Here is a 13,128-nt window from a genome sequence, read left to right as displayed (position 1 = left end):
GCTATACAGGATTACCTTAATGCAATCGATAATTGGTGTCAATCCTGGCGTATGAACTTAAATGCCTCAAAATGTACTCAAATGATGATTACAAGAAAGAAAGCACCATCAATTTGTACATATAAAATCAATAATGTAGCAATTAGGACGGTTGACAAATTTAAGTATCTGGGTGTAGTTATTGACTCGAAGTTAACCTGGAACGCTCATGTCCAATACGTCGTTTCGGCGTCGCTAAGGAAGCTATGGCTAATTAAACACCGGCTCAAACATTGCACTAGTAGGACTAAACTCGCTGCCTACACGACACTCATTAGACCACTGCTTGAATATGCCGATGCTGTCTGGGATCCCCACACAAAGACCGGTGTCAACAACATTGAAAGCGTGCAAAAGAAAGCCCTTAGATTTATTTATAATATTTATAATAGACGAGTCTCGATCACTGATCTCAGAACACGGTCTGGCCTCCCATCGCTAGAATTTCGGCGTAGACTGCATCGCCTACAAACTTTGTTTAATATCGTTAATAAACAAACAAAAATGGATCCCGACATATACATCAATTTTAATAAAACAAGAGAAACCAGACGCAAGCACAGCAAAACGATTGTGATGCCACCGACTAAAACTACTGCTTATCGCTTCTCGTTTTTTCCTCGAACTATAGCAGAGTGGAATGCTTTACCGCAAGAAGTCGCTTGCATGCCCTCGGTTGAATCATTTGTGTCTGCCGTACAATCTTTGCAATGAAGCGTGTTCATTTTAGAATCACCATTTTCCTATCTATGTAAATTTTGTACATGCTGCATTTCCCGACGCAATAGTCTGTATATTTAAGCATTTTTTTATGGTTCCTTGTAACCCATGTTTTTGTTATTTTGACTTGCAGCGCCGACTTTGTATACACTCACTCCTGCCTGGACTGCCAAGAGGCAGTTGGCAGTATCTAATAAATAAATAAATAAATAAATTTGTATACTAAAAAAAAGGGGGAGGAGGGGACATGACACAAGAAAAGTTTACGCACTTTCATTCATGATTAGAAGTTTCCGAAATTCATTGATGTCGGTGACGGTTCCAATGTCTGATAACAAGTTGTTCCACTCGGTTATTGTGCGCGGTATGAACGACCTGGCCTGAGTCAGTGCGCGACACGTGAACTGTTCGATTTTAAAAGGATGATCACGGCGGAGAAAGATGGCAGGTGGTGGCCTGAAGAAGTCCTCGCGAAGTGATGCGTGATGGTACAGCTTATGAAGAAGTGATAAGCGAGCGTTTTTACGGCGACATGATGTCAGCCTTTTCAATGTCAAGTCTGAACTGGAGTCTTCAGCTTCAGGTATCTTCAGTAACTTCAGCGCATTGAAGAAATTATTCTTTCTTCCTTTTTTTTTGCGGAAGCCGTGGTCCGCATAATCTTGATCCCGGATTCATGACCTGCCACGCTTTAATAGGAGACATACAGGCCTTTGGCTTGGGCCGCGTGTTTCGATAATCATCCATGTCAAAGCATTCCGTTCAATTCAACCACTGCATTCGGTAGCGAAAACCTCAAGCCAGCATTTCGATAGAAAATTTTTATAGAGAATGAAAGAGCCCCATGGCCCGGGAAACGTTCCGAACTGTATGTTGCCCTGACTTCAGGCGACTGATTCGCTTCACTCGTAACCTTCGTGAACCGCTTGTGGAAATGGTGAGCATTACATAATTTCACTGTTTCTCGCCGAACCACCCTCAAGCGCTCGTCAAAGCTGTTCTAAACTTCACGGTTATTTCCCTCTGGTACAGGTTCGGCTGCAAGATTCGTGACTTACTGTACCGCGCCAAAAAATGCTGCTCTGGAGAGCTTGGACAGTCAGCTCTAACGCACTGTCATGCACGATCGTATTTTTGTCGCAGAATCCGGGGTGGCCAAGGCAGTTTTTGCCACAAACGCGGTCTTGCTACGCACATCAATCAAAAGTTGTGAAAGCGCTCAATGTTGCCCTTAGCAAATGCTTGAATGGCGATAGGAGTATCTTCAGCCTCTCTCCCTAGCCAACAAATTGAGTGCTGCAAAGGACGAAAGTAGACCTGTTTGAATAGCAAGATTTTCGAATTGAAGAAGTACGAATACTAAACAGAAACAAATTTTGAATAGTGAGTATGTCCAATTCATAAACAAAGTGAAATACAAAAGTTCTGTGCAGTATGTTTGGCAGTAAATTACTTATTTACGTTATTTCATACGCCGTAAACAACAGGATGTCAGGTCAACCGAGAAGCTTGTAAATGAAAAACAGAGAAATGTTGATAGTATCTGGTACAGCGTTACAAGGAGCACAATGAAAAATAAAACATCATGTCAACAGGTGCACTTCGTCGAGTACAACGCTCGTTCAAGGAGCGAGGTGCAATAAATACTACGGAACTGCACATCGTTTTGAGGAACTCAAGCATTATTAGATTGAATAAGTAATAAAATGTTTTCGTATATCGGCATAGCAAATTCGTAAGCTGTGAAAGGCGAAGAATGCTTACTGAGGACTGGAAACTATTGCGCAATAGTGATCACCCTCATGCGTTCCCTTAGAAGAAGCGTCGTTGGCGCAGCAATCCCGCATCTACCACCGCAGAATAATTCGGAAGAGTATACGCTTGCATCAGCCTTTCTTCCGTATGCTACAGCGACGGTACGCACAACATGCCTTCTTAGGGTATTCGAACGGAACAAATATTGCACAAACGAATAAGCGAAAACATTGAATAGGGAATTCTCGAATATTCGAATTTTTGAACGTTCTCATACCCCCTAGAGGAAAGCGTTTCTGCCATGCAATTTCCGAATGAAAGCCCTCTCTTTCCTAATATAATTTGTTTACTTTTGGAGTGATTTTGGGTGACTTTTAGAGCTGAAAACAACTGCAAGTTTGTGAGACCCAGGAGAACGAAATAAAGGTTTGAGCATCAAAGGAAAGCGTCGCACTATAGTCGGCGTCGCAGCCGCGGCGCAGGGCATGGCAATGGCAATGGTCGTTGCAACTGCCACCCACGCCGAGCGCCAAACGACGGCTCAACTACCGGACGAGCACGCCTCGTTGGTCGCGTATGTATGCGGATCAACCACCAGCGCTTGCTTGGCCGCGGCGAAGGTCGCGAACGAGAACACGCCATCGGGGAAGGAAAACAGAGGGCACGTGCAATGAACGGAAGTCTCCAGCCCGGTCGTGACGCTGGGGGTCTTTCTCAAATAGTGCAACTCCCAAGCAACCACCACGTACGCAGCTTGCGCAAACTGTTTGTTTTTCTCTAATCGCCAGTGCGCCCGCACCTGGTGCGCTTTGTTACTGCGCTTCTACTCCATTATAGTAGCTCGCTGTTTGCGCAGCACTCATAATGTGCTAGCGTCAAAAGTGAACGCGCATGTCGCCGGCCTGTATTACATTTTTAATTTGAACTTGAACTTGACAGGGAAAGGAGAAAGGGGGGGGGGGGCTCGTAGCGTTGTTCATGAGGTCCATGTCAGGAGCAATAAGAAATAGACGCCCCATGCAGTTGGCCTTGTGATTTATTCCTACTGCGCACTTTCTTCGGGAGAGAGGAGGAGGGGCTATTGCTTTTCCTTGTGGTCCTCCCTTCCGCTAAGATGAGCCTGCAGTTCAGTGCCTGTACTGTTATGTCCTTCTTCTTTGTGTTGGTGCTTATTGGCACCAACACAAATTGCTTATTGGCATCAACTTGCCCAGCAAACAAGGTTACTAAAGTTCACGCGTTGACATCAAACCAACATTTTTTTATACTGCAATATGTGCGCCGAGTGCGCCACATTTGTGCACTGTAACCAAAGCTTTTGCCATAATCATAAATAATCATAATCAGCCTGGTTACGCCCACTGCAGGGCAAAGGCCTCTCCCATACTTCTCAACAACCCCGGTCATGTACTAATTGTGGCCATGTCGTCCCTGCAAACTTCTTAATCTCATCCGCCCACCTAACTTTCTGCCGCCCCCTGCTACGCTTCCCTTTCCTTGGAATCCAGTCCGTAACCCTTAATGACCATCGGTTATCTTCCCTCCTCATTACATGTCCTGCCCATGCCCATTTCTTTTTCTTGATTTCAACTAAGATGTCATTAACTCGCGTTTGTTCCCTCACCCAATCTGCTCTTTTCTTATCCCTTAACGTTACACCCATCATTCTTCTTTTGCCAACGGGATGTCTTTGAATGGCGAAACCGGTTAAGCATTCTGTAGATCTTTTCGTGTTGATGTTACTTACTGCACAAGAGCAACCGGTCATGAATAAGGCCGTGACCCGAATCAAGCAAGAGTGTGGTCGTCGCAGAGATGTCTGGAGAGGCGCTGTCGTTGCAAAACTTTGGGTGACAGTCGAGTCCTACACAAGTGTCCTTGAGGCGCCTGGTAACAAGACACAGTGGACACAGGACCGCCTCTCGCACGAGTCAGCGCAGGGACATCGTCACGACATAAGGCAATCGAACGCTCGAAAGATGGGCGCGGTGGCGTCCCGCAAAGCACGCGCTTCTGCAGCCGCACGGGTAACTGAGAGGGGTTGCATGTTAGTCCAACGATCCAGTAATCGGAGTCGATTACGTCCTTACATAGGCGAGAGTCTGGGGTGTCGCGGGAGGATTTTCGTCAGAAAGAACTGACGTGTGTCGTGTCTATTGGATCTGGTGCACTACTTTTTCTTTCTTTCATTTTTTTCTTTCGCTTTTTCGCGGTCGAAATATTTATGCCGATAGCACTGTAAAAAGACGCAGATTGTCTGAATGTTGTAAATGCTGCTGGATATCGCCGTATTGCGAGTGCGTGATTTGGATTAAAGCGGTGCATGGAGAGGCGTTTTTGGTTCCCCAGATGTGTCCCGCTCTATTTAGGAAAAAAAGGAAAGAGGGAGAAAATGAAGAGGAGGAGCTTACTCTTTGTGGAGGCTCGGGCGCAAACTGAGTGAAGTTTGCCGAGCCGTCGGTCAGATGGTATACCTGCATCCGGATCCCCGTAGAGAAATCTGATCAGATTTCTTTGAAGTAACTCCAAAGGAGCTAAAATGCGTTAGAATTTCACAAGCACTTCACACACAGCAGCGCTTGTACCTCTTTGTGGGTATATGACCAAACGAAGTCCAGATAAAACACCGTTAGAATTTGTCGTTTCGATTATGTTAACACATAGCGGCTTTCGATGTTTTCAATGCCGGCAGGCGGTTCCTTAAGCTCGGTCACTGGTTTTTCATTCGGTCTAATATTAGTGTGTTATTTGTTTAGAAAACGTCCATATCAGTGGGCATATAATGGAAGAAATAAGTAGTCAACTGGCACCAGAGAGGATAGACAATGGACTGCAGATCATTTTCGACCACCCGGGGTCCCTTGGGGAGCACCTAAACCAATGTGCAGGGCCGTTCATACACCCGCTCCTATCTGAATGCAGCCGTCGCGGTCGCGAATGCAATCCACGATTTCGGGCTCCGCAGAAGAAGTTGCCTGGCAGTGCAATTCACGTTTTACTGGTTGTATTTTAGTAACGGCGATCTTTAATTTTTTTCTTCCTTCCTATGTTATTTTTATTTAGGGGAAGGTGGGCTTCCTCGCAAAAAAAAAAAAAATATTCTGAAATTTCAACCTGTACGGCGGGACGCAATATGTCTCTTTTTTATTTGAGCAGGGATATCGGGTTAAATAAAGTAGTTCTTTCTCTCCTTTCTAGCGTTGTCGCTAGGACATTATTTATTGTTTTTATGAGTATCCGTTCTCCACAAAAGCCTATATCCCCTGCAATGACGAATCCCCACGGACATTTTTTTTTTCTTTTGTGCAGTACGGCTTACGAATTAACATTGTTGGTTTGAAATATTAAAGACGAATAGAGCTCTCTTTGGTTATCTCTCGCGTTTTCGGGATTGCTTGTTACTAGGCTTTCTCCAACGCCTCTGGTACCAAGGGCAGCTCGATTTTGAGGTCGTGTTCACTGCCAAACGCCATCTAGCCCTTTCAGACGCACGTGGTCGGCCGCGACAGTTTTTCTGGCGTCTGAATGTTTAGATACCGTGTTCCGTGGTGGCTCTGTGTCGTATTTCTCCGCTGCCATTGCGGACTGTTGCGTTCGTCACCGAAGTCCCCTTCGCGTCTCTTGTCAAGATGTTGCGTTTCGTCTAGATTGGCTCACCCCAGCATCGCTTTAAAACCAGCCCCCATAATGTGTGGGGTCTGCTTCATTTTTACGCGGTCGGTCGGAGGAGTATCCGGCCTCCGTGGTGCAAACGAGAGGAGAAGAAAGCGCATGCAGGTGCCGCAGCCGGTATCGCGCCATCGTCATCACCGTCTTCGTTCGTTGTCGTCGTTGCCGTTGTCGTGAAGCCATCTTGGACATGCTGAAGCCGTCGTATCTGTGACGTCATCATCTCCATCGTTGTCGCGCCGTCGTCGTTGCGCCGCTATCATTGGCACGCTGTCATGCCGTCCACCAGAACATGTCGACAATATAATTTGTGCCGCCATCATCAATACCATTATCGACTCGGCAGTACATTTCGCAAGCATATATTTCTAATGTGTCAGTTTAATTTCTGTGGTCCAAATAAGTTATTCGATTGCTTTTAGAATCACGTTAGGTGGTTTGTGCAACATTTTTAATTCGAACATATCATTACTCTTTTCCTATTTTTTTTTCGCTGTTACGTCAACTGGCAGACAGGCCAGAATGCGACGCGTAACGCAAGCATGTATTGCTACCCTTTGCCGAGCTTTCGGCATCGAGTGAAACCAAGGGGGCCGACGGAAACTTGCCTCGCTCTTTCTAGTTATCTATCTTAAACCTCCGGCGCCATCATGCCGTCCGTTATAAGCTATCCCCAGAACTACTGTGAGACGAGCAGGTGCTCTTGTGCTAGCAGCCTAACTACGACTATACATGAACGCAGGAGATATCTGATGAGCGCTAGCCGTGGACAGAGTTCTAATAATTTTTATTCGCTATTTTGGCGTCAGCGAACATGTAAACGTACAGTAGCAACTACTGAGTTTACGATGGAATTTCCCTGTTCTACAAGTAATAATAATAATAATAATAATAATAATAATAATAATAATAATAATAATAATACCTTTATCCCGATCAATAAAGAAGACTGGTGTGCGACAACCTCTGGATCCTTAGCCATAGGCTAGCTATAGGTCCATGCAATTGTACAAAGAGAAATAAACGATTCAGACACGGGCACAATCATACTTTTTTTTATCATACAAACAAACAAAAAAGAGAGAAGGAACTGCAACCAAACAAAAACCAATTAACTACGGTGCAGGCCGCCGCAGGAGCGATAAAGCTATGGCACCTCCCGGCTGGGGCGCGCGCCGCCGACACTGCCATCAGCACCCAAAAGCGGGACGGCTTAGTTGCTGTTCAAACTGCTAAGTGTCGCCCACGACAGTAGCCCCCGACCGCCAGTGAGGCAGCCCGTATCTGAGACAAGACCCATGGCCTCCCTCCCACGGCAGCCCCCGCACACGTGCGTGCTAGCGATAAGATTACATGAAACTGTTACACATAAAAGAATTGATTAAACATTCTACAGCTTTAGCTGTTTGCAGAACGGTAACAGGTAATTATTAATCAATCAACGCAGCAAGAATGCACACTGATATGCTATAGAGGCATTTGATGCACGCTATGTCGAGTAACAACAAAGGTATACCGGCATTTGCACTCACAGTACTATACATCCATGCACACATACATAAAAACAACAAGAAAGCATAACAGCAACGCTGTATTCAGTTGTTGACATCGTTATCATCTTCATTAAAGCCTAATCAGTTTAGATCAGAAAGAAAGAATTCCTTTACCATAGTATTAAAATTAATTGACTGCTTAATGTTTGCAGGAAGCGAGTTACATATTTTGACACCTATATAATGTATGCGTCGCTGGCCGTACTTGTAACATATCGCGACCCGAAATTTCTCAAGAAACGCTGCGACTGTTAAATGTCGATTCGTTGAAGATAGTGGCAGAAAATGGCGTGTTGCATCTCGCTATCGAGCACACTAATAAGGCAACGCGGTAATGTCGCAGGTGCGATAGTGACATCACTTTGTTCGCAAAAAAAAAAAAAAAAAAGACTTCGTGATGGTGCAGTAAAGCTAGTGTAGTTGATTATCTGCAAAGCTCTCTTCTGAAGCCGTACTACAGGCTCCAAGTATAATTTGTAGGTAAATTTATTTATTTATTTATTTATTTATTTATTTATTTACACATACTGCAGCCCCTGCTGGGGCTATAGCAGGAGTGGATAATACAATACAAGAAAGAAATACAATAGGCAACAAAGAAAGTTTAGGCGCAGTATTGAGGGAGTACAGACAAGAATTCATTTAATGGGAGAGAACGGTTGGTTCCTGGTAGTGAATTCCATGCTTCAATTGTTTTAGGGAAAAAGCTAGACTTAAAAGTATTAGTGCGTGCAAAAAATGGTGTAATGTTAAGCGCGTGATGTCTCCTACTAGAAGAGATTTTTGCAAAGGTGATGTATTCATTACTGGAGAGGCGACAAGATGAGTGAATAATGCCATGAAATAATTTTAAAGAATTAACGTGTCGCTGTTCGGCGAGAGATGTCAGGTTGAGTGAAGACATGACTGACGATGGTGAGAACTGGTGGTCATAACGTCGGTAGACAAATCTAATGGCTTTCCTTTGTATGGCCTCAACTCTGTCTATTTCGTACTGCTTGTAGGGATTCTAAACGATACTACCATACTCAAGTATAGGGCGAACAGTAGTATTATATAACAGTAATTTAGTGTCGCGCGGAGAATTAGACAGAGTACGACGTAAATAACCGAGTTTTTGTAGAGCTTTAGTCGTAATGGAATCAATGTGCTTTGACCAGGACAGGTTAGTGGTGAACGTGAGACCAAGATATTTGTATTCAGAAACGCGTTGAAATAAATTATCATTCAATCCGTAGCTGAAAAGGAACGGGTTAGCTTTATTAGAGAAGGACATAACGACAGTCTTACGGAAGTTAATATTCATTTGCCATGTTTCACACCATTTAGAAAATCTGACGAATGATTCACTAAGGCGAACATGCTCAGAGGGAGATGAAATGATGTCATACAATACGCAGTCATCTGCATACATTCGAATTTTAGATGATATCTCGTGTGGCAAATCATTAATATATAGTAAGAAAAGTAGAGGTCCGAGGACCGAGCCTTGAGGGACGCCTGATGACACATCTACCACCGAAGAATTGATGGAGTTAAAGCTTACGAATTGAGTGCGGTGAGACAACAAACTTTCTATCCAGTTCACTAATTGAGGGCTGTTAAGAATGGCATATAGTTTGGACAGTAGTTTTGAGTGAAGTACGGTATCGAAAGCTTTGGAAAAATCTATGAATATAGCGTCAATTTCTCCAGGCTTCAATACAATAGGCTAAGAGAGAATTAAGGAGACAAAAATACAAGGTTCTCAACGTTTCGAAACTGAAATTACTCCGCACCTTTGTCAGTGCGAAGCATGCGGAAGAGAGCTTACCACACAGCCTGTCGATATGAGGCTTCCAGTTCACAGCGGAATCGAGGGTTACCCTTAAATGTAGAGCACTGATTCGACTTTTTCTTTATTTCATCACAGTCAATCTTAATGGGGAATGGTTGCTCAAAGGCTTTTCCTTAAACGGGGACTTAAACATAATAAATTTAGTTTTATTTGTATTTAAGGAAAGCCGACTACTTTCATATAGGTGCATTCTTGCCGATGTAGCCACTCGGATAGCTGCTCCTTTATATTCTTGCGGCTTAACTGACATCTTTTTGACAACTAAGACTCGATGGCCTCTTGTTACGTCCTTTTCCGGATTCCCAGGGTGATGTCCTTTGCGGTGAGCAGCCTAAACCCGTTCTGGAATTCCAGGGGAACCTATCAAGCGAGAGGAAAAAATCAGACTTTCATAACATATACGGCGACATTGAGTAAGCCGCCAATTGAAGCAGCGATTTACAGGGAGGATCAAGTTTGCAGGACGTCATACATAAATCCTGTAGGATTACGCTGCCTAGCACAATACAGAATTTTTTCGAAAGCGTCGCCAGACCTGTTCGACCTGCTGTGGATTTATATCAGGCGATGACTGGTGATTATGACAATACACATTCTCAAAGAAAAAGCTTGTATGTGCTACGAAAGCTAAATTGTCATGATTTACTGTGACGACTCCACACAGCAGCCAGCCATAAAGAGCCCTGTTGCTTTGCATACGGTCGACTGTGGTTGTAACTTAGTGCACTATAGCGCGTTCCTCTTTTCTTGTTTGTTTTTTGTTGAAAGTACCTTGCATGAAGTCTTTGTACTGTTTGTTTGTAACGTTTTTTTTTTCGTTTCCTTTTTAGCAGTGTACGACCCATTACTTGGTTTATCATATGCTGTAAGGGGTGATATTATATTTCCCTTTGGTCGTGTGTCCAAACGTTATAAAGCACACTAAAGCAATCCCCTTCTAGCATTTTTGAAAGCAACAAATCTAGGCTCCCAATTATAGCCTACCATTTTGCTCTAATTTTTGTTAATTTGTGGAGCACTTGGCGGGCGTTAAGTGCTGTCTGATGAGTATGCGACGTACATGCACGTTTTATTCTTGTACTGCTCTTCAGCCGACACGTTTTCTTCTTTTCTTTATGCAATAGCAATTGTATGGACACTCGAGGCAGATTTCGACCGTCGGCGTCGCCGTGAGGTTCGTGTAAAGTCCAAAGGCGATAAAACCGTCGCCGCACTCCTTATGCTGTTATGTGCGAGCGATAGCCTGTGAGGATGAGCCGGCGAAGGCGGTTCAATCTCGCGTGCGCGAGCGAGGGACGCGACCCGGATTCGTGCCCTCTCCTGCCGCGCGCGAGGCAGGGAGTTCAGGCGAGGGTGGATGGGTGTTCTTCTCCGGTGGCTGCTAGGCTGCCTCGATGTCCTCCTCGCCCGCCGGTCCGTACAGAGCAGAGACAACCACGGCGTCTACCGCGGCGTCTACCGCGGCGTTGGCCACGCAAATCACGGAGGCCGTAGTAGACACCTTTGGAAGACGCCGTAGGAACGCGTTGCCGGCGCTTGTGTCTCTTGAAAGCGATTTGCGACGCGTCCGAAGTGCGCGCCCCCGCGGGCCTCATCTTCAAAGCGATCTGCGATGTTTGCAGAGTGCGCGTATAGTGCCGGTAGCTGCGCATGCGCTGTGCTTTCGCCATTTCGTTTGCGTTGAAGCGAGAGACGCATGAAGGTCAATTCGCTTGCTGCTGCCACGATTCCTCACTCCAGAATTTTGACAGCGAGTTTCCGTGCTCATCGACCGAGATGTGTTGATGTTTATCTAGCTGTGAGCGCGTGACACCATGCTTGTTAATTTAGTTAAAAGACGTTGGCCGGCAAGTTGATTTGAATACATGATAGAAAGTGTAAGCGTGTCTGAACAAGGACGTAGAAAGAAGCAGACACAAAAAGACAGTGCTGGCTCCGTGTGTCTGTTTCTTTCTACGTCGTCGTTGAGTCACGCTTCCACATTCTTTCATTGTTAATTTAGTTAGTAAGCGAATGTTCACAAGTTTACACGGACGATAAACCTACTATCCTTACTTCGTACAGCTACCTACTAATTTGCTATCGCAATCGGTGTATCGCCTTTCGGGCGGATCTGCGATCTTTTTTCCCCACTGCTAATGTCTCTCCTCTTCACTCACATTTTATCTTTTATATCACGCAGGCGTAGCTCCTCTCCTGGTAGCAGTTGCCAGTTATCTGTCTTTCTCTTCTCTGGCGTTGTATATATATATATGTGCAAACCAAATATTAATAAAATTTTTTTGTTGCAATCTTGAGTTTGCACATTAAAATATGTGGTCTGTCAAGGCCACAGAGAGGCTTGCGCGAAAGGAGCCCCCAAAAACATCGGCAACAGAAAAATTGTAAAAGTCAATGAACAAGATTGAAATCACTCGTCACTACCTAGTCAACGAGATGGAAACAGAAAACTACTCGATGGTATAACAGAGAAATGAGGTAACAGCTGAAAATAAAAAGACAGGCTTACCCAAGTCAAAGGTAATTTAACATATCCTGTAGGGTGCGCTTTGAGGTCGCAGTGAGTATATCGTCCGGGGTTCATTGAAAAGTTGGTGAACGTAACAAACCTTCTAGCTTTGCCATATATCGTAGCGTATTATTATTATTATTATTATTATTATTAGTAGTAGTAGTAGTAGTAGTAGTAGTAGTAGTAGTAGTAGTAGTAGTAGTAGTAGTAGTAGTAGTAGTAGTAGTAGTAGTAGTAGTATGAGTAGTAGTATGAGTAGTAGTATTTCTCTGTACGCGAGATAAGCAATCGTACCTTGTCAGACAACAAGAATCTTTACTAACATGAGCGCCAGCGCGTTTATAGGCACTGCTGCGTTACACGAAAGACACCAGATTTCCCAACAAACCATGCACTGTCTGAAGCTCTACGTCTATGTACCTGACATGAGGCAAAATAAGATTAAGATGGAGGCTTGAAGTAACACGAACACAAGTCATCTTGTCGATATCTTGGGCCCGATCCGACGCTTTCCTTCTTCGCCCACGGAAATGTAAAATGCAAGAACGCCCGTGTACCGTGCATTGGGTCCACGTTAAAGAACTCCAGGTGATCAAAGTTATTCCGGAGTCCCTCACTACGGCGTGCCCGTAATTGAATCGTGGTTTTGTCACGTAAAACGCAAGAATTTATTTATTATTACTTGGCTTGTTGAATGTTGGAAAAAAATCAGGTTTACTTCGTGGTAGGTTTTAGTGTCTCTACTGGGCTGCAGCCGCTTTCTCCAGCCCGTGCCGTTCGCTTTCTGGTCGCCGCATCGCTTTAGTTCTCGACCTCCATGGCTGAAGACTTTGTCACCGTTTGAACGTCCACACTTGCTCCGGGTTGTCCGCATGATTGGTGACGCATTGCAACTCACCAATGGCACAGCAGGCAAGCAGACAATGAACCAACCCAGCCTTGGCGCTCGGAGTCACTTGAAACGGCCGCTTGCCATCACGAGCATGAGTTATTCTCCCATTATAGCTAATTATTATTATTATTATTTTTTGAAGCCGATGTCT

The 13,128-nt window shown here is 44.6% G+C and overlaps 1 protein-coding gene across 2 annotated transcripts in view; it reads right to left on the bottom strand.

The window, feature by feature from the left end:
- Positions 1 to 7,222: 7,222 nt before the first annotated feature.
- LOC126532157 (cytochrome P450 3A24-like) overlaps positions 7,223 to 13,128 on the bottom strand; it is a 31,279-nt gene continuing 25,373 nt past the window's right edge. For both annotated transcript variants that reach the window (XM_050179835.3, XM_055071197.2), the window contains exon 14: positions 7,223 to 9,933. In XM_050179835.3, the coding sequence (XP_050035792.2) occupies positions 9,856 to 9,933 (78 nt within the window). In that variant the 3' untranslated portion in view covers positions 7,223 to 9,855. The remainder of the gene's footprint in view (positions 9,934 to 13,128) is intronic.

This window comes from Dermacentor andersoni, chromosome 5, assembly GCF_023375885.2.
Source record: "Dermacentor andersoni chromosome 5, qqDerAnde1_hic_scaffold, whole genome shotgun sequence".
Taxonomy (NCBI): Eukaryota; Metazoa; Arthropoda; class Arachnida; order Ixodida; family Ixodidae; genus Dermacentor; species Dermacentor andersoni.
This window is presented reverse-complemented; position numbering and strand designations above follow the sequence as displayed.